This window comes from Emys orbicularis, chromosome 9, assembly GCF_028017835.1.
Source record: "Emys orbicularis isolate rEmyOrb1 chromosome 9, rEmyOrb1.hap1, whole genome shotgun sequence".
Taxonomy (NCBI): Eukaryota; Metazoa; Chordata; order Testudines; family Emydidae; genus Emys; species Emys orbicularis.
In genome coordinates, this window is record NC_088691.1 from 97,094,866 (window position 1) to 97,122,033 (window position 27,168).

The window sequence follows — 27,168 nt, forward strand, 5'->3', positions numbered from 1 at the left end:
GCTTTGGAAGTCCTGCCACACCTGCCTGCTGCAGCTTTGGCAGTGAAAAGTCTACCTTTACAGACTCATAGCTACCACATTTTGTGCAGGTATATGGGTAATCAAGCTCAAGGACATCAGCACAAAAGAATTCATTGTTAAAAGGCTGAGGCAGGTGCTTAACTTCAGGCTTTTTTCCTGGCCATTCTGTTTTTAAAAGCTCACGTCCAACACTGCTCTAAAGTGTCAGCATATTAACATCTAGTATAAATCTTGCTGTAGCTGGACATAATTTAAAAAGCCCTGAAACTTTGGAAATGGTTCTACGGATAAATGGTAGTGAACAGAATGTGTCATTATTTTGGGAAAACATGTGAGAAGCTAAAGTTAGGCACTTGGTTATAAAGAATGGATATTCTTAGCTGTGGGCCATAACATGCTAATAGTCTTATGATTATAGTATGCAGTGTTGTAGCCAGGTTAGTTCCAGGCTATTAGACAAGGTGGGTGAGGTAATATCTTTTATTGGACTAACTTCTGTTGGTGAGAGAGACCAGCTTTTGAGCTTCTACAGAACTCTACTTTAGGTCACCTGTGTAAGCTCAAAAGCTTGTCTCTCACCAACAGAAATTGGTCCAATAAAATATTACAGTAACTCCTTGCTTAGTTATGTTCCTGAAATATGTGACTTTCAGTGAATCCAATTTCCCTATAAGAATTAATGGGGGGACAGGAGAGGGGCGCCTAGGTTCCAGGGAAATTTTTTTCACGAGACAAAAGATTTTTTTTATTATATATAACACAAACACAGTATCAGTTTTAAACAATTTAATACTGTACACAGCAATGATGATTGTGAAGCTTGGTTGAGGTGGTGAAGTCAGAGAGGGGGATATTTCCCAGGGAATACCTTACTGCTAAATGATGAACTAGTATTCGGCTGAGCCCTTAAGGGTTAACATATTGTTAATGTAGCTAGCCTCACTCTACAAGGCAGCACAAATGGAGGGATGGGAGACAGAGACACACACCCTGTGTGAGAGAGATGCGTATTGCCCCTTTAAGTACACTGACCCCACTCTAAGTACATTGCCTTTTTAAGTAGATCAGCAAGTTGAGACAGCAGCTGCTGCCAGCAATCTCCCTCTGTCCTGAGCCCTATCGTGTCCTGCTCGTGCTCTATGGAGATAGAGTAAGTGGGGGGCAGGAGGACACCCTGACATTAGCAGCTCTCCTCCCCCCCCCCCCCCCCCCCCAGCAAGCAGGAGGCTCCCGGGAGCAGCTCCAAGGCAGAGGGCAAGAGCAGCACATGGCAGTGGGGGGAGGGACAGATGAACTGCAGGCAACTGCTAGCCTGCTGGGTGGCTGCCGCACAGGGAACTTAGGGGAATGGGGAGCTGATGGGGGGGGTCTGCCGGTCCACCCTGGTTCCAAGCTCCCCCCAGCTAGCTCCAACCGGCTGCTCTTTCTGCAAGCAGTGGACAAAGCAGGCAGCTGACAAACAATGTTATAAGGGAGTATTCCGCAACTTTAAATGAGCATGATCTCTGATCAGCAACAAAACAACGTTAACCGGAACAACTTTAAGTGAGGAGTTACTGTACCTCACCCACCTTGTTTGTCATGATTATAGTGTCATTAGGAGGAAGAAAAATGGTATAACTTATTCCAGAGTTTTAACAAAGTTTCAAATATAACCCAATTGTTATGTGTGACAGATTCTATTTAATGAAATAGTGGAAGCTTTGAAAGTTGGCTTTATTTACAAACTTATTCTCCCTCCCCCCCAAATTTTGAAAGAAGAAATCTAGTCTACTTGTAATTATCTAACATTAAGATATAATGCTTACTTGAAGACTATTTTCTGTGACCATGACATGATCATAAATCAACATTGTAGAGGGTGTTCACACTCAATATAATCAGTGATGTGTTAGAGGGAAAATAGGAAGACTAGTTATGTGTCCCTAGAAATATATACTGATCTTGTGCCAATTAAGAATTTGAATCACTGACAGTTTGAGGATTTCCTAGAAGTCCTTTACGCATAACAGCAGGAATTAAGAAACAAGTTAGACACAATTTCATTTAAAGTTTTATTTGTTAAACAGTCTTTCTGCCAATTTGGTCATTTGACGCATTGCTTGTGTACTACATACATTTTCCTAGCCACTAAATTAAACTATGTACTTCAGTCTAGTAAATGTTTCTAATAAACAGAAGATCTTTCTAAATAAGGAAATGTGCATTAAAGCAATTTTACCAATTCAGAAGCACTAGTGTGATGTGAGTCAGCTGCAGTGGAGTTCAAAATATTATTTCAGGCTCTTTCTGCTATGAAGACTACTGGAGCTGCTAGCTGCACTGGAAGGCCGTGAACCAGCACTTGCTGTTGCTGCCGGCGAACTGAATGATAAACTCAGATCTATAATTTTAAGTGGGGATGCTTGGCCAGAAGCTGAACCCATGGTGCTCCTGGTTGATCTAAAAAGGCAAAACAAAGTTATCGTAAAGTTAGAATGTCGACAAAACCCTCTTGATTAATAAGGGAAAAGAGTGTCGTTGATAGTACAAGTTAAGTGATCACCTGAGCACTCTGTAAGACTAATGCACCTCATCTTACAGGGTGTTAGTAGCATTTGCATTTATGATCTTAAAAGTCTGGAGTCTGATTCCCAGTAACAGTGATCGGGGGGAGGGAGAAACTGAGCAAGGAAGGAACTAGCTTCTACAAACTATGTGGGCAAGATGTTTGTTTGCCCCGATACTCTACATGGTGACAGGCTTCAGAGTGGTAGCCATGTTAGTCTGTATCAGGAAAAAGAACAAGGAGTACTTGTGGCACCTTAGAGACTAACAAATTTATTTGAGCATAAGCTTTCGTGGGCTAAAATCCACTTCGTCGGATGCATGCAGTGGAAAATACAGTAGGAAGATAGATATACACAGAGGACATGAAAAAATGGGTGTTGCCATACTAACTATAACGAGAGTAATCAATTAAGGTGGGCTATTATCAGCAGGAGAAAAAAAACTTTTGTAGTGATAATCAGGATGGCCCATTTCCAACAGTTGACAAGAAAGTGTGAGTAACAGTAGGGGAAAAAATTAACATGGGGAAATAGGTTTTACTTTGTGTAATGACCCATCCACTTTTTATTCAAGCCTAATTTAATGGTGTCCAGTTTGCAAATTAATTCCAATTCTGCAGTTTCTCATTGGAGTTTGTGTTTGAAGTTTTTTTGTTGGAGTATTGCGACTTTGAGGTCTGTAATCGAGTGACCAGAGAGGTTGAAGTGTTCTCCAGCTGGTTTTTGAATGTTATAATTCTTGATGTCTGATTTGTGTCCATTAATTCTTTTGCGTAGAGACTGTCCGGTTTGGCCAATGTACATGGCAGAAGGGCACTGCTGGCACATGATGGCATATATCACATTGGTAGATATGCAGCACATCATCATACCAGAGGCTGGTTCACTTGCACATCTTGTCAACTGTTGGAAATGGGCCATCGTGATTATCACTACAAAAGTGTTTTTGCTGCTGCTGCTAATAGCCCACCTTAATTGATTACTCTCATTATAGTTAGTATGGCAACACCCATTTTTTCATGTTCTGTGTATATATATTTTCCTACTGTATCTTCCACTGCATGCATCCGATGAAGTGGGTTTTAGCCCACGAAAGCTTATGTTCAAATAAATTTGCTAGTCTCTAAGGTGCCACAAATACTCCTTGTTCTTTTTCCTGATACTCTAGAAATCCTCATCTAGGATCTTGTACTACTGACCAAAGACACCTAGAAGAAATTTGTCTGGTCACAGCTGAAGACTTCACTCAAGCCACAATATTTGTAACATCGCAGGTGGAGTATATTTCCTTTGTAACAGAAGAGAAGGTACTTTGGTTTGTTAATCAGCCACCAGAACAAGCTTTTTTAAAATAAAAAAATCTTTATATGTAATGGGAAAAGGAACTGAGTTTAAGACTAATAGTCCAGAAGACTGCAAGTGCAAAAAAATCCCAGCTGTAAGGAGAAGAGCTGGGTCCTCAATCAATTTGAAAATCATCTAAAAGTGAACTGTGCTCCAATGAAAGAGCAAAGTAGGAAGGGGAAGAGTGAGAAAAATGAATAAGCAATTTCAGAGCACTGCTACCAAGGAAGTCTGAAATTATTGTCCTGATTTGAAGTGGAATGGACTAGACTAGACAGAGGCACAGGACTTGTCCACACATCTACAGTGAAGCTTTTCCTAGCCAACAGAGATGAACAAGAAGGGACAAAAGGAGAAATCAGGGCGTGGGAGTACAATAATAATATACAGAATTAACATTTTTTTTAAACACTCACCTGACAGAGGCCACTGAGCTTTGTGAAGAAGATGATCTAGACCTGTAATGACTACCTATGGAAGCAGCTGTAGGAAGTTCTAAACAGGACTAGAAGAGAAAAGAGATCTACTATTGGTCTTTGCAAGTGGGATATATGACACATACACTACCAATTTCTATGATACCATATGTGATAACAGCTACTTTCAGTATATTCCCTTATTTTCAATGCTAACAGCATGACCCGTGTTTCACAATGGTCATATTGTATTTTATGAAATTGCGGCACAATGCCTTTGAATCACTGAAGTAATCCATTAATTGTTCTTTACTATCTATAACAGTGTCAACATTTTCAATAACAGTTAAAGTCAATTAGAGATGCTACCTGTTGAAAGTATGTTTGAAAGGGTAGAGTTAAATCAGGGTTTGCTTCTAATACATCAACCAACAATTTGTCAATGGTTCTGCTGTAGTCTTTCAGCTCACGGAGGTCAATGTCTTCTTCCTCCTGCGTTTTCGTTTTACTTTTCTTTAAAGATCGAACTTCTTTGGATAGTCTGGAACACTTTTGGCATAAAGTAACAGGTAAATGCAATTTAACAAAGTTGAATATTGTGAAAGTTTAAATACCTTTTATGAAAGGCCAAACACTGTTAGTAACAGACTTAATGTTGCATTTTTACTATACTCCAGCTATAACTCAAGCCAATAAAATAAGAGTTGTCACTTATTTATTAAACCAACCTGTGTCATGACTCTTTCTAACTTTGGCTTCTGTTGATCTATTTCTTTGTTCAGCTGCAAAACCTGAGCTTGCTTCTGATTTGTTTTTTCTTGGTAGACAGCCTCCTCTTTTATCATGATGTCTAAAGTGTTTTCCATACTCTGAACATCAAAGAACAATGTTATTAGTTTAAAAAGTATGTGAATGTTAAGCAGTAAATACAGTGATTAATACCTTTTCAATAGTTTATTGCACTTAACATTTTGTATTAGGCTCTCGATCACAACTCAGAATTTTTTACTCTTATTGCTTGTGGCCCAGATTTTTCAAGGTGTTTAAGGGTTTCACCTCTGTGTTTTGATACCTGATTTAAGAGTCAAAATCCCATTGACTGTCAATTTTAAAAATCTGAACTTCTAACTAGAGCAGGGGTCGGCAACCTTTCAGAAGTGCTGTGCCGAGTCTTCATTTATTCACTCTAATTTAAGGTTTCGCGTGCCAGTAATACATTTTAACGTTTTTAGAAGGTCTCTTTCTAGAAGTCTATAATATATAACTAAACTATTGTTGTCTGTAAAGTAAATAAGGTTTTTAAAATGTTTAAGAAGCTTCACTTTAAATTAAATTAAAATGCGGAGCCCCCCAGACCAGTGGCCAGGACCCGGGCAGTGTGAGTGCCACTGAAAATCAGCTCGCGTGCTGCCTTCGGCACCCGTGCCATAGGTTGCCTACCCCTGAACTAGAGCCTCCATCTTTAAAATGTGTTAGAACTATGATCAGATAACCCCTACCATCAGTTGTCTTACTTGTATGATCCGTTAATCAACTACATAACATGCTTAACGCAAGCTCAAAGGGATGGAGTCTTTGTCCAGCTGGTTGGAAGAAAGGAGGTTATTGTCTCTTTTTAAGGGCTCCCCTATAATGGGGCAGAGGGATAAGTGGGGAGAAAGCTTACAGGGAAGAGCAGGAAGCAGCTGGACCAGGTGTGGGTATGGGAGGTACTGCCCTTCCTGCTGACTGGAAGGGGTGGGGTATTTATAGCCCATGTAGCCTCAGAGATGCCCTTTTTTACAAGGATGAGGCTCACAGCAGCAAAAGTAAGCAGGCTGGAGCATCCGATGGGGCCTTTAGTCGACATGGCTTGGAAGCAAAGATGCCCCAAACCACAAAGGGGAAGAGTGCAGATAGCATACTCCCAGGCAGTGTGGTGAAGGAGGTGCAAAGCCAGGGTCCTGGAGGCAGGGGAGAAAGGAGAAACACCCTTGAGCAATAAGGAGGGGACACCAGGCTTTCATCAATCACCCAGCAGCAGCTGCTGTAACTGCAGCAAGCTTCTCTGCCTCCTACTTACATGGGACTGCAGGGCTCCACCAAATGGCACTGGAGATCTCCAGGAGCCTCAGTGACCAATGGGTCCCTATGAGGATGAGGCAGAAGCAGCAACCCAAAGCCATGTGGCTGTTTTCCTCTTGTCAGAGGGTGGGTTAGTGACCCCCTTAAGGGACCAGGGGTTGCGGACCTAGCTGAAGTCTCTCACTCCCATTCATGTGTGGGAATGGGTGTGGGAGGAGGGGTAACTCCCACCAGCAGCAACAGCCTGAGCCAGAAGAGGAAAAAGAAATGGCTCTTTGTAGGGGCAGGGCAGGGCAGGGTTGACTGCTTCCTATACCATGCCATAGTGAGTGGTTGGCCCCTTGCAGGAACGGGGGGATGGAAGGGGAGGTTTCCTGGGCTTCTCCATACTGCATAGTAGTCAGTGGGTGTTGGTTGTACTCTCATGCCCCACAGCGTGGGAACACTTGTGATTTAAGGGTGGGAGACAGCACAACAGGACAGCACAGCTAGTCTGGAACCTTGGCATATGAGGGCTCTCGAGTAGGGATGTAAATATCAGTTAAAAAAGTTAACCAGTTAAACAATTAAAATTATATCAGTTAACCGAGATTGCTCAGGCGGGGCGGCCGGGGCTGAGGGCCTGGTGGGGCTGGGGCTACTGCGGCCGGGGCTGCTTCAGCCAGGCGGCCTGGGCTAGGATCCTTCTGGCCTGCCGGCCCAACATGGCTCCGGCCTGGCAAAGCTGGCCAGCTGCCAGGGTAAACGGTTAAGGTCTGGTTTATGGTAAGCCTCATGCTTACTGGTTAACCATTTAACCTTTTACATCCCTACTCTTGAGGTGGTACAAATATCGGCAGTGCTGCAAACATTTAAGGTGTAAGAGCACAGGTTTAACAATTTTGAGCAATTTCATAGGACGCTGGCCCTGTCTATGCTATGGCCAATTCCAGAGGCCCAAATATTTCAGTACATGGTGTCGGTGGCAACCCATGGGCCAGCATCATATATGGCCACTAGTTGCCTTTCTTGTCTTATGTTTGCCAGTAGGCTGTGAGGTTACATGGATCCTTCTAGCAGGGACTTAGTCCAAAAGTTTTTAGTTGGGTAGACTTAAGACAGGTCCTTCTGAGGATCCCCATTACTGTTCAGACACTTAAGGATTTGTGGCACATTCTCAACCAAATATGTAGAAGCAAATAGGAGGCAGCCTTATTCAAGGCAGCATTCCTGGTCACTTTTTTTGTTGTTGTTGAGCTTTTAGGGTCAGTAAACTAGTGCCTGGGTCAGCGAGGGATACTTTGCGAAGAGCTTTGGCGTGGAGGAGTGATCTGTCCTCTTGACCCTGAGGATCTCAAAAATAGACTGGGGGCAAGGGGAGTCCATAATGCTATAGGAGGGTGGTTAAGATTAGGATTTGCCCTGCACGCGCATTAAGGACTCAGTCATGGGGATGGCAGGCCCCTCACAACATACCAATTTGTTACAGTTTTCCGAATGGGGCTCACAAAGTGGGAGCTCCCGGAACATGAAGTGTGTTCCCACTTATTCTGGATTGGAATCACAACAGCTGCGGCCTAACTAGGGCTAGGAGGCCACAGCAATTCAGGCAATTAGGCAGTGGCACTCAAATGCATACAAGATGTACATAAGACCCCATGTAGGGAATCAGAGTTAATTTTCCTGTTTCCAATTTCAGAACCAAGCAAATGGGCCAAGTGACTAATGCTGTGTATCTGTGGGTACAGTATTGTATACTGGGCACATAAGCAGGCTTTCCAGTCATCTGGAGGTTCACAGCTGTGCCTAGATTCTGAGCCAGCATGGAAGGTGGAGTGTGCCGTGGGACCAGCTGATGGCCTGGGAGTAGGCACCATGTGCAATTATTGTTCATGCTAGTAAACAATTCGGGAAGATGTAAGGGGGGGGGGGACATATTTTTGTCCAATATTAACGAAGGACTGTAAATATGTGAGAATGCATTGGGAAATGGGAAGCAGCCAAACTAAATTGCTGGCACCTCTTTGTGGCAGATGTCCAGTGCAGAAGGCATTCGTCTTCCCCGCAACAGGTCTGGGAACTGGTGGGGTAGGGCAGGGGAGATAGGTTATAATAGCATAACTTAGTACAAAAAACTCATGGGAGACGTCCAGTGCGGGTACTCATTATGGAAGGAATATGGTTGTCAGATAAAATGGATCTGAAAAGGATTTGAAAGAAAGCATCTGTTAAGGGAGCTGAGGAATTGGAGTTTGGAGCGCCTACATCACATACAGCAGGAAGCCAGCCCCCTCCTTTTACAGCTCCTTTTTACCTCACATAAGGGAAGGGTTGTGGGATCCCAGCAACGAGATGGCTGGGACTAGGTTGGGGATTACATGGAAATGACTAAGGAAAGGTTGACCTTCACTATACAATCTACTGCCAGGTACTCCCAGATATTTTAAGTGAATAAAGTTGCAGCCTAATTAAACCACACCAATTGCTACCTGACTTTCTTCCAGGGTGGCCGGACAACGGATGAATAACTACATAAATCACTATGTGTAGTTTACGTATATGTAGACTTCATATGTAGTAAGAATGACCAATCCTGGGTAAAATTTTCAGAGGGACCTAAATGATTTGAGAGCTTAAGTTGTTTTTGTTAGTCTCTAAGGTGCCACAAGTACTCCTGTTCTTTTTGCGGATACAGACTAACACAGCTGCTACTCTGAAACCTGTAAGTTGTTTTGAAAATCAATGACACCTAAGTTTGTAAGTGCCTATGTCATTTTGAAAATGGGACTTGGGCTCTTCTATGAGTTTGACACTTTTGAAAAGTATCTATTGTCCATGAGCAATAGGAAAGGGGTTGCAGAAAATTCACAAAGGAGAGTGAGGAAAAAATATTCCCAGAATGCTTCTTAATCCATGAGGGGGAAAAAATTTCCTACGCTAAGGAAAACTATGGCTTCGCCTATACAAATGGCAATTTCATGTGCCCGTTACCTGAAGGTCTTCTTGAAGCTCCTTGATCTGTCTTCGCTTGTATCTGTATTTTTCATCAGCAGCTCTTTTCTCTTCTTCTAATTGCAGCTTTTCTTTGTACTCCTCACCTACAATATCAAACACTCTGAGTTAGAGTTTAAACATTGTACAAGGTGTGCACGCTAACATGTTTAGGACATTCGATTTTCATCCCAAAGACAGACTATTGCTGTATTTTAAAATAAGTGCACCAAAATGTATTCAAGTACAATACACAGAGACATCATTTATGGCCATATCTAGGGTAACGGAAGTCTTCTGCCAGGTGGCCTTGAGGATCTGCAACTGTGCATTATACTAAACTGGGCAGTACATTTAGCAACTCACCTGCCTGATCTTGCTATGATCAATTGCTGAACAATAGATGTATTTGTAAATCAAAAGAAAGGAAGTATAGTTGGTAACACAAGGTTGAAGCACCCTATGAAACACTTTAATCTCTGTTTGATTATTTAGGTCATTGATTAAAGCATCTACCAGGGCAAGGGGGAGCCTTAAACATTCTAATGTTATCTACAGTGCTTCTGAGAAGCCTCCAGGACTTTCCAGCAGAATTATTACCACAGGTATTTTAGGAGACTTACATTTTTGTTACTCAACTATATAACTAAAAAATAAATACTGTACTATATTTGATGTACTATAAAATGTATACATGAAATGTTAAAAGAACAACCAAAAAGGACGTCTTTACAGGAAGTCTGTGTCCTAAAGTGCCCACCGTACCTGCTTTTAATGGATTATAAAATTACAGGGAATATCCTGAAAATTCTTTTTTTTTTTTTTTTTTTTTTTAATTAAATACTCCACAAACTAGTCACCTAAAAACAAGGGGAAAAGTGACTGGTTTATCAAGGATAAGGATTTAAGATCCATTGCTGTAAAGCCAGCAGAGGGCGCAAAAGTTAAATAACAAGCCCTGTTTTCACACAGTTATTGATATCATTGATAGTAATGATGCATAAATAAGACTAAACAAAGAAGACTGATTGTAAAAGCAGCTTGTGAAAGCTGTAAATTTGCAATGAGCTCTCAACAAAAGGCAAACAACATAAAGTCCCACAGGATTCCACAAACTGTACAGTGGGGATTCAACTTGTTTAAAGTTGTCTATGCAGTACACAAACAGTGGCACAATCCTCAACTCACCTTTTTACCAGAGAACAGCACTGCCCTATAACGAAAACAGGAAACAAACAATACTGTCGATAAGGGACCTGCCTTCACCAGTGCCTCACAACCACTGTGCCTTGCTGTGCTGCCACTGGATTCAAGTACTTGCAGACTTACTGGCCATTCCTTCTATCCCTGGTGAATGGGCTTTCAGTGGAGGCACTTTGTGCAGTCTCTCTATAACACTTTATGCCTCCCTATTGTGGTTCTGCTGTACTCGAGAGTTTTCACAACCCTTACTTAGGTTTAAGAATTTGCATAAAAATAAAAAACTTGAACTTTATAGCATCTTTTTCCTGTACCTACTCTGCCCTGGTGAACTGACAGCAACATTCAAAATTATTCTTTCTTCTGCTACTATCAGTGTGTTCTGTAGCTAATTTATTCAGTATACAGCCCTTTAGTATCATTGCTTCGCTCCAGTGTCCCTGGTTTATGCTTTAATCTCTAACACATAAGTAATAACAATGTTCATTTTACATACTTGTCTCTGTCACTGTTTTAAAAGAGTTCCGGTAATTGCTGTTGCAGTTATTAAGCACATGCATGGTATTTTGCAGGGCTATGACTTCTTTTTCAGCTTTGCGGATCTTTGCATCCAAGTCATCACCTTCACGCTGAAGGTCCTCCTTTTCCTGGGCAGCCTAAAAATAAAAACGGAGATCTAAGAGAGAAATAATCAAACAGACATATTGTCATGGCTGTCTCTGGGCTGCATGGGTCTTACTGAAACATACTAATAATATCATGACAATAACAGAAGAATACTTGATGTTAAGTAGTTAAGAACAAAATCTTTTTCTATACTCTTACAAGAAATTAATCTTAGAGCCTGATCTTGTCATGAGCACCTATGCAGAGCTGATTTCCCTGGAGTTCTATGTGGGCACAGGGGTTCACATGTGTGCTCACAGTAGAAGCCTTAGCTACTAAGTAGCCAGAAAGTTCTGCTTCTTCTAGGTTTGAAAACCATATGGTGAGATAAGTTGTCCAAAACACTCTCTAACTATAAGGCTGTTCTTGGATTATACAAAATTTAAGACTAAAAGAGAACACTATGATTACTCCTTTCCTTTTGGATGGGGATTTCAATAGAGTGGCTATAATATCTGCTGTGACCTATAAAACAGATTGACCAGACAGGTAAGTTCATTTCAAATTTTTGAAACAAAAATTAAATCAGTGGTGCACTGTGTGAGCACCAGGTTTCATCCACGTAGAGCAGCTTGCAGGACTGGGGCCTAAACTAGAGTTTTACTGAAATCTAGCTCTGAAGTAGTAGTCAGCTGAAATCTGTACCATAATTATTTTGTTTAAATCCTATTCCAAATTGCGTAGAGCTGAAAGCATGAGAGTAAACTGCAGGATGTCTTGCAAGGCATTTTGGGCCAAGGTCCTGATATTCCACATGCCATTCAGAAGAGCAGACTGGTTAGAAGATCCTGCACTCTGGGAATAGGGGTAAAGAGCAAAGAGTCATCTCCCCAAGACATCAGGAAAGAATGCAGCCTAAGACCTTTCTCCAACAGAGGCAACAGGTGGGAGGTCAAGGTGTTTGTCTTGGAGATGAGGGAGTTGAAACTGGAGTAGAATAGGGGAAGCTATAGTTTAAACCAATACTTATGATGATAATGGAAAAGTTTTTAGTTGATTAAAAGCATTCCAGCAGTAAAGTAACTCAACTACCTTAATGACATAGTACGTCTGAGTTTTCTCCTCTTCTCCTTCAGGAGGCATCATGACGATGGTAAGAATTTCATATCTGCATCTTAGTTTTTCAATTTTACTTAGACGATCTTGAAATTCAGCACTGATTGATGGAAGAAAGTGAACACACATTGATTGAGATGTTTAAGAAAATATATGTTTCTGTCTTGTACCATTTTATAGGCTATTTCTTCTATTACAGCTGCACTTGCTGCTACCACAGTAGTTTGAACATACACAGGAGCCAGCCATGAAAGCAGTACTGCTACTGCTGTCAGGTAGGCTTATTTGTTCCCAGTCCTCCCCAACCCCAGACATCTGGTCCTCGTCCCACCCCCACAACTTCTCTCACACTACTGCTTAAAGTGGACAAATTTCAGATCCTTCGCATCACAGGGAGCTCTGTAATATACCTCCCCCAAGCCCCAAATTTTAAAGCTTTGGCATTTAAGTCCTACAGCTGCACAAGATGCCCCCTGCTGATCATTTCTTAATATTGCTACTGCTAAATGAGAATAAGCAACAGCAGGCAACAACCCCAAATCAAATTACAGGCAAGTACTAATTAGCTGCGTAATTGTCAAAGGAAAAACATACAGTCTGCGCTCTGGGTGAGGAGTTAAGCTTTAGTCACACTAAATCACTCTAATTTCCTATTGCGTGGGGTGTGGTTCGCAGAAGGGTGAATAAAACCCTGCCAACTCAGCTGTTGAGTGTTTGCTAGCTTCCTAGTTAGATTTAACCACTCACTACAAGACCGATATTAGGAGGTCAGAAATAAAGATGACAAATATTTTGAATTAATTCTCTTATGAAGGCAACAAAGAAGTCTGTGCTTTCTTGTAACTTTCTAATATCCATTTACCACAGTGTAATCAACTAACTGGTATATGTGTACCATTTCTGGTCTACAGGAGATTAAAAGCTCTACTACAAGGGACTGTTAATGGAGATTCTCAGAATGCTTGTAAGAATTGTTCACTTACTGGGTCACCAATGAAGACCAGAGTTTTCTCCGCTACTTTATTCCTGATGAGTAGGTCCTCTCATAAAAAATGACTTGGCTGTTCTAACTAGCTATTATAACTAGCTCTAAATATACAGACAATGTAGTCACCAGCTATCTTGAACAAATGCAGCAGTGGAGCGTCAGACATAGGATCTTTGCCTTCAAAAGCCCAGACCTCTACCACTCAAGCTTAAAGAGATTCTGGATGTCTGTAGGTATGCAATTACAGATTCCTTACAATACCAGATGACATATTTCCATATTGGACAAATGATGATTTCTTGTTCAGGATAGGATGGGGGATAGCAGAGAGTAAAGAGATATTTGCCTAGTGGTTAAAGCAGGAGATTGGCATCAAGAGACTTGGGCTCTATTCCCAACCCTTCTACTGACTAGCTGTGTGACTTCGGGCAAGTCACTTACAATCCTCAATCTTTCTGTTTGGGAAATAAGGATAATATTTACCTCCCTTTGTAAACACTTTTAGATCCCACATGAAAGACACTATATAAAAGTGATTTAAAAAATGATGTCCGAGAAATTAATTTATTAATGCTGTACTCAAAGACAGAATCTACTAGCTGATTTTTGAAACGTTTAAGAGACGAAAATTGTAAACTGACCACAGTTCACCCAGACATTTTGGAAAACATCTTAATGTATTGTGTTTCTATTTTCCATTTTCTGTTAAGAACATTGGAGGTAATGTTTTGAAAATACATGGTAACTACCTTACACTTTGCCGTTCCTGCTCCACAAATCTTATCTGTGATTCAATCATTGCCTTGTGAACCTTAATTTCTTCAGTTCTTTCTTCCATAGCTGTATTTAACTGTAGCTTTCGTTTTTCCAGTGAGAGAACTTGCTCTGCCTTGTTGTACAGCGTATCTCGAAGACGTTTCAATTCCAATTTTAAGAGATTATCTTCAATCATCAAATCCTATCAAATGCCAAAAAGAGAAATAATACAAAATTAAAAGGTAGGTATGCTTTTCAACTTGATTTATTTTTAAACTGACACATTTTTAGAAATTCCAGTTTCCTGTAAAGCACTCTTTAAACAGTATTTCTGTATCACAATAACCAGAACTGAGCCTTAGGTTATTGTTTTACGCTGTAGTCTCAGCAGAGCCTTGACCACCCAGAGTTCTCTTGGGGACAGAGAAAAGGATAGGGAAGTGCTTGTTGCAAAGCTCCCGCTGCACCTTTTCAAGTGCTTCAGGGGCTTTTGCACCTCTCCCCTTGTGTCTCACAGCAAAAGGAAGAATAGGACTTTTACAAAAATTGGTTCTAATTAAGAAATCAAAATAAAACAAAAGGATAGCTGTGATTTATACAGAGCCTACATTACCAAACTCATACTCCCAAGGTTGTGCTGATGAGCCTTGCTGGGAGAAATAAAAAGCAAACACAAAAAAAGTCTTAGTTTCAGACTTTAGAACATAAGAAAAACAAAAGATTTTTGCAAAAAGGATGAAAGTGGAAGAGAAACCAATTATTATGTGTACTTGGTGCATCCTACTTGTTGTTATATGATATTTAAATTAGTGAGCCAGAACATCCCATCAGTCTCAAAGTTGGAGGGTGAACATCTGGGTTTGGGGCATGCTAGCCAAAGAGTATTAGCTCCTCCTTTTCCCTCTCCATGTAAGTCCCTCTGTAGGGTCACCTTGGAGCTGTGGCTCCACAAGGCTTTGGAGACTGGGTAGAAGGAACAATTGGGGTTCATCTGCTCTTCACAACATTATCCCTTGCCAATTCCATGGATATTCTATCTGTAATTAATGCTACTTTCAGATTAATGATTTCTCAAAGAAACATCAGTAAATACGTCTCTGGCAGCAAAGCATTCTCCAAATGGATATTGCTTCATAAATGCAAGGGACTTAATCAATGGTAACTGAACTCCCAATGGAGCCCTACGACTTGAGGTGATAAGAGGCTACAGTTCCTCTACACCCTCCCCAGACACTATCAACTAATGGGACAATAGTCATTAAACTGTCCTTCATTTGAAGATCTGGGTCTTACAGGGAGGCTGAAAGACCAGGAAACTCCAGAGGGTTTCCCTCTGGGAGGAGATGACCCTGCACAAAAGAAAGTAGAAAAGAATCCCCGAACTATTAATTAAGAGTGTTTAAATGGTTTATTCTTAAAAAACAAAACAAAATAAAAACCTCATACTTTCCATTAGTAAAAAGCCACAAACTATCATCATACCTGCTTAAGAGCTTTGGCTTTTTTTAACCCTTTATCTGATTTGTCATTGAAAAGGTTTAGTTCATCTATTCTGATCATCAGACCAGTCATTTCTTCTCCTGTCTTATCCATCGCTCTCTTGATAAAATGGACATCGCTCTGTTAGAAAATAAATAGCTTTTAGTTCATTACACTGGAAACAGATTACACCAAATACTAGCAATTAATTAAAAATTACAGATTATAAACTCTTTGGGACAGGGACGCTCTCTGTTATATTTTTGTACTGTCTGTACAGTGCCTAGCACAATGGGTTCTTTTCCATGGTGCTACTGAAATATTTTAGGCGGGGTGCAAGCAACCCTTTTATGACATCAATACACAACCTTCATATTCATGCAGTCATAGATTTTAAGGCCAGGAGGGACCATTATGATCATCTAGTCTTTCCTCCTACATAACCCAGGCCATAGAATTTCACTGTATCTACCCCAGCAATTTATGGTTGAATGATAGAGAGCATATCTTTTATAAAGACATCCAATTTTGGGTAAGACTCCCAAGTGATGGAGAATTTACCACATCCCTTGGACACCTATTTCGATGTTTAATTACACTAGTTGTTCAAAATGTGCATCTTATTTCCAGTTTGAACTTTGATGACTTCAACTTCCAGCCATTAGATCTTATTGTATCTTTGTCTACTAGACTAAAGAGCCCTCTAGCATCAAATATCTTCTCCGTATATAGTATCAGGGGGTAGCCGTGTTAGTCTGTATCTACAAAAACAACAAGGAGTCTGGTGGCACCTTAAAGACTAACAGATTTATTTGGGCATAAGCTTTCGTGGGTAAAAACCTCACTTCTTCGGATGCATCCGAAGAAGTGAGGTTTTTACCCACGAAAGCTTATGCCCAAATAAACCTGTTAGTCTTTAAGGTGCCACCAGACTCCTTGTTGTTTTTCTCCATATATAGGTAATTATAGACCATGATCAAGTTATCTCTTAAGCTTCTCGTTGATAAACTACTCATGATATGCTCCAATGCTGCATTTAAAATTAGACTTTTCTTACTTAGAGGAGCAAGTCTTCATAGTTTGAAAATTGTTTAAAAAGAAACAAAATAAAGGCCAAAATTTGGGGGATAACCTGGGGGTGAGAGGAGAAGTTATACGTGTATACACACAAAACATAAATATTGGTGTGTCAAACTCATGATGGGCTGATGTCGAAACAATTTAGGTGCATTTATACATTTCACTGTAACTGTGCTTGCAAGTAAAGTAACTTGAATATGCAAATTGGGTGACTTGTAATATATAAGATCTCCTAGAACAGTGGTTCCCAAACTTGTTCCGCCGCTTGTTCAGGGAAAGCTCCTGGCGGGCCGGGCCGGTTTGTTTACCAGCCGCGTCCGCAGGTTCAGCCGATTGCGGCTCCCAGTGGCCGCGGTTCGCTGCTCCAGGGCCAGTACGTCCGTCGGCCCGCGCCGCTTCCAGCGGCTCCCATTGGCCTGGAGCAGCGAACCGCAGCCGCTGGGAGCCGCGATCAGCCGAACCTGCGGACGCGGCAGGTAAACAAACCAGCCCTGCCCGCCAGGGGCTTTCCCTGCACAAGTGGCGGAATAAGTTTGGGAACCACTGTCCTAGAGGAACATTTTAAAAACAAGAAAAAAGTTGCTTGTACAAGAACTGGGTCAACCTTTGGGCCTGTGAACTTGAACATTTTTCCCTTTAAACAATTAAAAACTTTAATCCTAATTGGACAAAAACAATGCAATTATACTGTAATACATAAGAGCTAGTGTCAATGGAACACAATATTATCATAGAATAATAGTCTTTTACTGATGCCTTATTGTGAAGAAAAATTTGTAAAGTTTCATTTTTAGCTCCGATTGCTTGAAAATAAAGTAGATTTAAAGCATCAGAGGAGTGTGAAGTGAGGTTATCTGTGTAACTTACATGAAGTTCACACATCCTAGTACCAGATTAATGAATAAAGAAGAAATCTCCCTAAACTAATTTGTTAGGATTTCTAAAATTTATATCTGCAAAGATGATATTGTAAGTAAGTTACCTGAAGTTTCTTGTGCTGGGCATGTAAAAGATTATATGCATCTTTCTTTTCTTCTAAGGTCTTTGTAAGTTCGACAACTTTAGCTTCCAGAACTTGCCTTTCATCTGTATTAACATCCCCTTTTAACCGTGACAGTCGTCGTTCCACTTGCTGAATATAAAAATCCTGTTAAAATTATATTTAAAAAATAAATTGAGAGACTGAGATAAATAATTATAGCTCTTTCTATAATGCTAAATCATTGCATATAAACATTGGAACTAAATTTTGGCTTTAGGACAGTTGCCTAATTAAGCTATTGTTATTTTACAATAATATATGGCCTATAGCCTTCTCATTTTAATGTGAAACATTAACAAAATACTCTTAAATGACTGGTGTGTGATGATGGATCATAAGTAATCTCCTAAAAGTGTAACAAAGCACACACTGCACAGATAGGGAGTCAGCTATAGGGAGGCTTACAGCAGTGTTGCAATCTTGCCTCACCAGTGGAAATTGATATAAAGGGGCAAATTTTCAAAGTAGTGCATAGGAGATATGCACATAAATCCCATTAGCAAATAACAGGATTTGGGCATGTACCTCTCTTGTATCACTTCGAAAATTTACCCCAAAGCATCAGTAGTTCAGAGGAGTCAAAGTGAAGAATTGATTTGGGAAATTAAAGTGGAGAACGGAAGATACAAAAAATAATTCACGTACAGACACTCAATTTCATTCACACACCTGGGGAGATGGAACTGCAAAACTCATCACAAGCACTGATCATTTCAGAAACTGCATTTTCTAAGCAGTTAAAGACAGAAAAAACCCAAACAAGCTATTCATATGTTAGCCCCAAAGAACGATCACAAATGAAATTGAGGGCTTGTTAATACTTTTACCTGATTATACATGATTTCCTGTTGCTTTAAGGTGTCTGCATCAAGTATGCGTAAACGACTGTTAAGGTTTTTAAGTGATGCTCGGGTTCCCTCGATTTCTGCAATAATAGATTTCTCCTTCTCCCTCTGTTTCTGTAACTCCTGAGTTTTCTTGAAATGGAGTTCTTTCAACTGGTTCATTTGTGTTTCTTTTTCCTGATGACAAATTACTCATTAAACACTCAGAAAGTCAGTTTTGGGTAATACCTTGCAGAAACACACATTTGTCTTTATCATTCATAGAAAAAAATGATACATATAAAATATTCTACATATGAGGTATTGGAAGCATGAAATTTTAGTATCAGAAGTTTCAGAAACTGTTTGCTGGTTTAAAAAGTCTTTGATTTTGGAGGATAAAAATGTGTCCTTAAAGTTTTGTCCTTTCAAAAGTACTACAGTGCACTTTCGAGAGACTTTTGTCTCTTTTAGTCTCTTCTCCATTTCAGCAAACTATAAATTCTTGCCTCTTTCCAGTCTTACCCCTCATTGCCTTCCAATATACACCTGTAAAATAGGGTTGCTTTTTTGTACTGATTTCTTACAAATGACTTACAATATGTTTTTTCAAGATTGTTTAACAATCAAAATGTATAGCAGAATATGTGTATATAATATAGTTTTGTTTTAAAATATATTCATACATTTTAAAATCACTTCATTCTTTTCATACCTGCCAGGACCTAAGATGAGGTTTCTATGCTACAGTTGATACCATTAACACCTGAAGCAATGTAGGAAATTCAGCTCCTTGCTCTGTTTTAGGTGTTAGAGATGTCATCAACTGTAGTGGGATAGAATCTTGAACTCTAATTATGACAGGTAAAAAACATTAATGTGGCCTGAAATGTATTAGAAATATATATATACAAAAACTCTAAGATTTTCAATCATTAACAAAATAATATGCTTAACTGTTAAAAAACAACAACAAAGGATTTCTACTTGCCAAGACCTGAATTCAAAGTTTTGCATTGCTCCCACTGTTGTTAATAACATTGAGAGATGTCTTGAAGGCAGGTGGGTTGAAAGGGAAAGTTTTATTTTTGGAATAAGTGTTGAAGGAGAATTATGGAACCCTGAACTCAGGAACTTGGGGGCAAGTATGGACTTGATCCAAAGCCCACTTAAGTCAATGGGAAATGGCTTTTGGATCAGGCCCTAAGAGAGGAAATTATTTTTTTAAATTTGTTTTTAATACATATTTATTTTTAATTTCTATGACCACCTATGTGTCCAGTTAGGGCCAATTTTTTTAACTAATGAAAACAATGGCAAAACTGTCAACTCAAATAGGATCAGAATTTGGCCCTTAGTCATTAAGGTCTTAAGCAGTTTTTGTATTTTTAAATGTATTTTAAAAACATTTTCGTCCTTTTAAAAAGAGGTCCCCAAAAATAGATATGGGCATTAGATAAGAATCAGTTCCCACAACACTTCTTTGCTACAGAGTCCAGGAGACATCAGGAAACTGAAGCACAAGCAACGAATAGGATTTTGTCTGTATTGTTCTCAGTAAATATCTTTTCACAGTAAATTAATAGATGTGGCGAATAGACATGCATGCCTAATGTTGATGGAAAGCATGCTTCTGACTAATACATTACAGACATTGTTCAAGAACAGTTCATCTTATTTAAAATATTACCCCGAGGCTGTAGAGCTGCCAAGCTCAGTGTCAGCTTGGGTTATCCGCCACATATGTAAGTAAAGAAACCCTGCTAATGGCTTAGCCACCCTAGTAACAGATTTATGAGGAAGCAAATGCAGTTTTCAATTTACAGAAATGTTATATAATTCCAGCTAGTTTTCAGATTTTCTGCATTATTTAATCTTTTTTAATAGCAAACCCTATGTTTTAAAATCTATGTATATAGCTACGGCTCATTTTCTCTAAACTGTGTATTAATATTCAAAGTGCAATTTAATGTACATAGTAACTTTATAACACAACAGCAAAGTTTATGAAATAAGTCCCAAATCCTATCATGAGAGCAGCATTTCACACAGCTACTGCTTGAAAAATAAGACAGGGTTTGGGAAAAATAAGTGGCAGAAACAAAATACGGTATATGATGGTGTGCATGACTGTAGTTTTTGTTGTCACTTGTTTGAGAACACCTGTTCTGACACTTGTGTAATGAGGTCATCTTACAACTTTAGAGCTTCCCATACCCTATCATCAAGCAAAATGTCAAAGGTTCATATCAGATCTGTCAGAGGCTAAACATATTTATAAAGAATTATTAACAAATTGGGAAACAGGGAGTTTGGTGTTTTATTTATTTATTTTTTAAAATAAAATATAGGAAAGCTCATCTGCCAGGCTGATGGGGATCCAAGGACCTGAAAATCCTAGACTCCCAGAGTATACAGGCTCACAGTTCCTCAGCATCCCAAGCTCCCAGAGCTTCCAGAGTCCCTGGCTCCCAGTAGATGTGGATAGAGAATGGTAATTCCATTTTGTGTAGAAATGTGAACTTTTTGGTTTTCATTCTGACTCGGAACAAAATCAGATTTCAAAATCTTAAAATCCTCTGTGAAATGGAATTAATATTCTCTGCCCATTTCTAGTAATAGCTCCTTAAAATTTAGCCACAAATCTGGGATTAAATGACCTTTGTCTAGAAATTCTATCGGATGTTTAATAACCACAAGTGGTCAAGATCTAGGTTACATCTCATCTGAAAGATGGCAGTTCCACTTGACAGTGCCCCCTCAATACCATGCCTTGATTCAGTACCAATTCAGAGGGAAGAGTGCCACCTATCAAATCCACATACCACTACGCACAACACCAAGGCTTTCCCTAGGGATCTCCTATCCAAGTACTGATCCAACTGAATCCTGCATACTTTAATGTTTGAGGGGGAATGGATGCAGACCACATTAATTAATAAATAAATTCCATTTTAATCCATACATAAATGCTTGTCGCAAATACAACCTGTAAAGTCTACATTAATCCTCAGTGGCAGATATTGTCAAAAAGGTTTTACTTTAACAATTTTCTCCTCTTCTTTTAGTATTTCTTCCATCCTGAAAGCTTTTTCTTCTAAACTCAATGTCTTCTCAGTCACAAACTTCAGTTTATTTGAAAGATTCACATTCTGGTCTTTAACATGGCTTAGCCTGAACAAAGTTACAAGGCACAGTGGGTTAAAATGAAGGGTACACAAAAAACACTGCTAAAAATGTTTAGAGCAGTTGATTGAGAAGTAAATCTAATAAAACAATTCATTATATTCATCTAAAGGCATGTAACTGTGTAGAGTACTTAGGTCCATCTCAGACAACTGTTATGGACACTGTCTGTTATCACAATTTCAAAAATTAAATAAAAAATAAGATGACAACCAGGGCCCACACAGATTTTTTTCCCCCTCCACTGAGATGAGACTCACAGGGAGTATTTCAAGGCTATTTTGTCCAAAGAGTAACTAGGACAGTCTAGCTGTGTCACAAAATATCCTGCTAGTTGACTACTTAAGTATCCAACATTATTTAAGGTTCCATATTTAAGGTATGAATAACTTGATCAAAGATCTGATTGTTACAGAATGTTATAAACTTTTTCTAAAAGTTTATCTTTCTTACCTGACATGTTTTTCCTGGATTTCTTTCTTCAGATTGGCCATTTCTGTTCTCAGAGATTCTAAATCAGAAGCAGTTCTGTCCACAGTGGCTTTTAAAGTATCCAGCTAATAAATAAATAAATAAGTAAGTAAAAGGGATCACTTACTCTATTTTGTAGTGTGGAACATTTTAGTACATTTATAAACAATTAATTTTCAGAAATCTCACTTACTGTTAAGCATTACCAACACCAGAAACTGGATAATACTTTCTCTTGTAAGTACATAAATATTAACAATCCGCCACTGGTGCCCCATCAAAAATGTCAAAAGATTTGCTAGTGTTGCTAACAAACCTGTATTTCTACAATGCAAAGATTATTCTAGATAGTTTTAAAGTGTTTTCTCTAAATGAAAAAAAAAAATGGTCCAGATTCTCAATTTGTGTAAATTGGCAAAACCCATGAAATCAGATTGATGTACACCAGGTGAGAATCTGACCCTATACATTTTAATTATTTAATTATCAAGAAGAAAGAATGGGACCAGATCCTGCAACTGCATCGGTGTGAGCAAACCCTGGTGCTTATGTGGAGTCCCAATGACTTCAATGAGGCTCCATATGGGCACTGGCAATGGTGTGAATCCAACAACAGTGCTGGCCCAAACTTTGCTGATTGCACAACATTATTTTGGTTAAGCTAAGGGAGGATTGTGAGGTACGAGGACACATAGACACTTCATAAAAATTAAACAAGTTTTAAGATGTATAAAGGGAAATATTTTTATGCCACACAAAATTAATCTGTGGAACTTTTTGCAGCAAGATATAATTGAAGTAAATAGTTCAACAAGAGAGTAATACTTAGCATTTTATACATTCCAACGTCTTTATAAACGTTAGCAGTTTAATCCTCAAAATACACCTTTGAAGGAGGGATGCAGGTATTGTTCCCATTTTTACAGATGTACCAACCAACCCACTACCCCATATTGCCTCTTTATTGGGTAGCTTTATGAAAATGAATAGTCTCTACAGTTATTTTAATTAGGACAAAATTACTAGGGCTGTCAGAGCAATCTTCAGAGCATAAGATGGTGATCATCTGGAGAAGTGAAGAATTTTTTTTTCACCATGTTACAGTACTACAAAATTAGATGCATGATGGTATGTGGTAAAGATGGGGAAAAACTAAGTGATTGGGCAACAAAATGGCAAATGAAATTTAATGTGGATAAATGTAAAGTAATGCACATTGGAAAAAATAACCCTAACTATACATACAATATTATGGGGACTAATTTAGCTACAACTAATCAGGAAAGAGATCTTGGAGTCATCGCAGATAGTTCTCTGAAGACGTCCACGCAGTGTGCAGCGGCAGTCAAAAAAGCAAACAGGATGTTAGGAATCATTAAAAAAGGGATAGAGAATAAGATGGAGAATATCTTATTGCCCTTATATAAATCCATGGTGCGCCCACATCTTGAATACTGCGTACAGATGTGGTCTCCTCATCTCAAAAAAGATATACTGGCATTAGAAAAGGTACAGAGAAGGGCAACTGAAATTATTAGGGGTTTGGAACGGGTCCCATATGAGGAGAGATTAAAGAGGCTAGGACTTTTCAGTTTGGAAAAGAGGAGACTAAGGGGGGATATGATAGAGGTATATAAAATCATGAGTGGTGTGGAGAAAGTGAATAAGGAAAAGTTATTTACTTGTTCCCATAATATAAGAACTAGGGGCCACCAAATGAAATTAATGGGCAGCAGGTTTAAAACAAATAAAAGGAAGTTCTTCTTCACACAGCGCACAGTCAACCTGTGGAACTCCTTGCCTGAGGAGGTTGTGAAGGCTAGGACTATAACAGGGTTTAAAAGAGAACTGGATAAATTCATGGAGGTTAAGTCAATTAATGGCTGTTAGCCAGGATGGGTAAGGAATGGTGTCCCTAGCCTCTGTTTGTCAGAGGGTGGAGATGGATGGCAGGGGAGAGATCACTTGATCATTACCTGTTAGGTTCATTCCCTTTGGGGCACCTGGCATTGGCCACTGTCAGCAGACAGGATACTGTGCTGGATGGACTTTTGGTCTGACCCAGTATGGCCATTCTTATGTTCTTATTATATCTTCCTCTGAAGCATCTAGTAGTCACTGTCAGAGACTGGATACTGTTTAAGGGAAACAATTCAGCCAGCCATTGGAAAGCAACACAGTAATACAAGGCACTCCCTTTCTCAATGGCTACATGCTTCCTCCTCTGCAGCATTACCAGCCAAAGACCAAGCTCAGGATTCAAACGCCAATGCCCAGCACTGCATTGGCAATTGTAGACATTTTGTTACAACATAACGGTTGTACCAGAAAATGAAAGAGAGTTCACCATATATTTCTGCATTTTTGTTGTCACATTCATTTCATTAATTAAAAGTTAGGGTTTTTTTATTTTTTACGTTTGCCTGAAGCATTTAGTCGCTATTACCTCATCCTGGAGTTGAACTCTATAAGCATCTTGGTTTTGGTAATCTAATCTGAGTTTGGCAGCTTGCCGGTCAGCAACAGAAATTCTCTTTTCATACTCCACGTTGTTCCCGGTCTCGTTTGCCAAAAAGCGAATCTTCTCTTTAATCACATCTTCTTTCTTTCGGATCTCCTGTCTTACCTGGGCTAATAACTAGCAGAATAAAAAAACCTTTGAAGTGTTTTAAATAATGCAACAAGCATTGCTGTAAGACTGTTACTCTTTGTTTTTGGCTATTACTTTACCTTAAAAATGATTAATAGTAAAAAGAAACTAATCAAAATATACTTTAATGGAATAGTATGTGGCAACCTAGGTATTGCACCACCATGAAATAATTACCTTTGATATGTGAGTCACTGAACTCATATATAGCAACATAAAATACTGCAAATATTTTGGATAGGCAACTTCTATTCCAGTTATCTCTCTCAGTATTAAAAATCACCAGTATGGCACTGTAAACTTACATAGAACAGTGACACGCGCAGAGTGACAGGAAAGGAAGAGGCCATAGGCATAAACAGCATTTGAATTGACCGGAACAGGGGAGAGGGCATAGAGGAGGTTACAATAATAGTAATAATTAATAGCGATGACAAATGATGACCAAGGTGTGTGTGAGGGTTTTAGCACTGCAGATTTTAGGAAATGGTGGATTTTGTTATTCTTAAAGAATAAATAAAAAGGCTTAGCAAGAACTTAGATATTGGTGACACAATAGTGTACAACAATTAATTTCCTTTTCTTTGAAAAGTGACGGCGAAAAAATGGCACCATCTCTCTTAGCTGATTCGGTCCCTATATTAAGAATCATAACTGCTTATTTTAATCACAAAAAATAAATCAACAGGACTAATTGCAGAGTATGTGAGAAAAGGTAGCAGAATCTGGCCACTAGCAATTATGTGGCCTACAGTACTAAAGAGCTCAAGTTATTCCAGCTAAGTTTCTACATTAACTCACATTCTAAATGATTCCTTCTGATTTTTTTCTCTCTTTATTATATTGTTTACTGTTAATATAATAAGAACAAATTCAAAATACTTTTTCCCACAGAGCTCCCTAACCCAAATATGAACAACATGCAAAGCTGAAATTCCCGTTTTTCAAGGCAATTTCATACTAGCGAAAGCTAAGATTTAGTGCAGTCTTCTTTGAGACATATGACACTTTTTCCAAAATCTGAAACTATCATATGAGGCTTCTGAAACTTTATAAAAATTCCACTTTGATACCCATGTTTATTTCTGCACACACTTCAAATTCTATACATATAAAACAAAGCAGAATGTGCATTATTTAACCCCCTTCCATTATAACTTTTTTTTTCTAGCACAGAAACATAAACCTTGAGGCTCTAAGACACCAAGAAAGGTGACAAATAGAAGCAAGCATTAACTTGTAAAATGTAATCAAAACAACACTTTGAAAGGCTTTGTAAAAAATGCTACTGTTGATTCATGTTGGTAGCAAGTACTTAGGGCTAAATTCTGACCTTAGATAAGCACTAACTCCAACTGACCTTTATAGAGGCCACATATGCACATGAGGGCAGAAATCTTATCTGTCATAAATCTAAAAAATTAATTCCCCTATTTTCCCTTTGAATCATGCCCCAGACCTGCAAACACCTCCCACCCCCTTTGCAGCCCACTATCCTTTTCTAAGAGGAATGGGTAGAAGTCTACCTGCTCTTAGTGCTGTTAAGACAAGACAGAGGGATCATTATCAGAAGTTGCAAGGCACTCCAGCTCCTGATGGAAGAGGGAACGTGAGACTGGAACTGAAAATTAAACCTGAGACTCCTGTATGGTAGTGCAGAAGAGTATCACTTAAGTTGAGAGGGACTTTACTTAACTTAACAGACACCCCTTTAAAACTAAGAATATTTATCAAAATGATGCAATGCAACTGTGTAGGTAATCTTCTGTAATATATCTTAAGTTTGAAACAGCTGAGTGAAATGGAAAGAGGAGCAATGCAGAAAGGAATATGATAAGGCCCATTATGTTTTTAATGTTCTTCTCTTTGAGACAATAGCACAGGTCTCATTATTGGTGCAAGGTTAGGCCCACTATTTATATAAAGCAAACTCTGAATACATGGTTTACCAAAGCACAGTGATCTATTTCTTGATCTCTTTTCTGCATCTGCTCTATTGTACTTTCCCACTGTCTGATGAGCTCTTGCCTTTCATGGTGAACCCTGCGAAAATCTTCAGCTGCCTTATCCAGCTCTATCTGTAAAGAAGTGAAGCCCAATTAGCAATGGTTTCTAATTTTAAGAAGTACTTCAAATACGGAAAATAATCTTCATCTGCTTCATACACAAACCTGAGCACTTATGGTTTCTGTAAGCTCATTGTCAAGAATTTTGCGTTTCTGATTAGCTTCCATAGTCATCTTTTCTAGCTGTTGGGTCAGCACCTGAAATGAAATGATTTAAGGACTAACATAGTTAATTAAATTATAAATAAATACAAAGCTCTGCTACAGTTAAGTTAGGAGTTAATGAGACATCATCTATGTCATGTGTTTGAAATGCATAAAAAGCTAAGGGCCCAATCTT

General features: G+C 39.2%; 1 protein-coding gene across 1 annotated transcript in view; it reads right to left on the bottom strand.

Moving 5' to 3' along the window:
- Window positions 1–2,294: 2,294 nt before the first annotated feature.
- Window positions 2,295–27,168, bottom strand: part of CCDC39 (coiled-coil domain 39 molecular ruler complex subunit) — a 31,297-nt gene continuing 6,423 nt past the window's right edge. The window contains exons 5-20 of the mRNA XM_065411089.1: window positions 26,934–27,026; window positions 26,712–26,840; window positions 24,559–24,750; window positions 22,095–22,198; window positions 21,497–21,629; window positions 18,459–18,653; window positions 17,572–17,736; window positions 15,513–15,650; window positions 14,024–14,232; window positions 12,263–12,386; window positions 11,061–11,220; window positions 9,365–9,471; window positions 5,059–5,199; window positions 4,700–4,879; window positions 4,331–4,419; window positions 2,295–2,463 (exon numbers count right to left, since the gene is read on the bottom strand). Coding sequence (XP_065267161.1) covers window positions 2,295–2,463; window positions 4,331–4,419; window positions 4,700–4,879; window positions 5,059–5,199; window positions 9,365–9,471; window positions 11,061–11,220; window positions 12,263–12,386; window positions 14,024–14,232; window positions 15,513–15,650; window positions 17,572–17,736; window positions 18,459–18,653; window positions 21,497–21,629; window positions 22,095–22,198; window positions 24,559–24,750; window positions 26,712–26,840; window positions 26,934–27,026 — 2,328 coding nt within the window. The remainder of the gene's footprint in view (window positions 2,464–4,330; window positions 4,420–4,699; window positions 4,880–5,058; window positions 5,200–9,364; window positions 9,472–11,060; window positions 11,221–12,262; window positions 12,387–14,023; window positions 14,233–15,512; window positions 15,651–17,571; window positions 17,737–18,458; window positions 18,654–21,496; window positions 21,630–22,094; window positions 22,199–24,558; window positions 24,751–26,711; window positions 26,841–26,933; window positions 27,027–27,168) is intronic.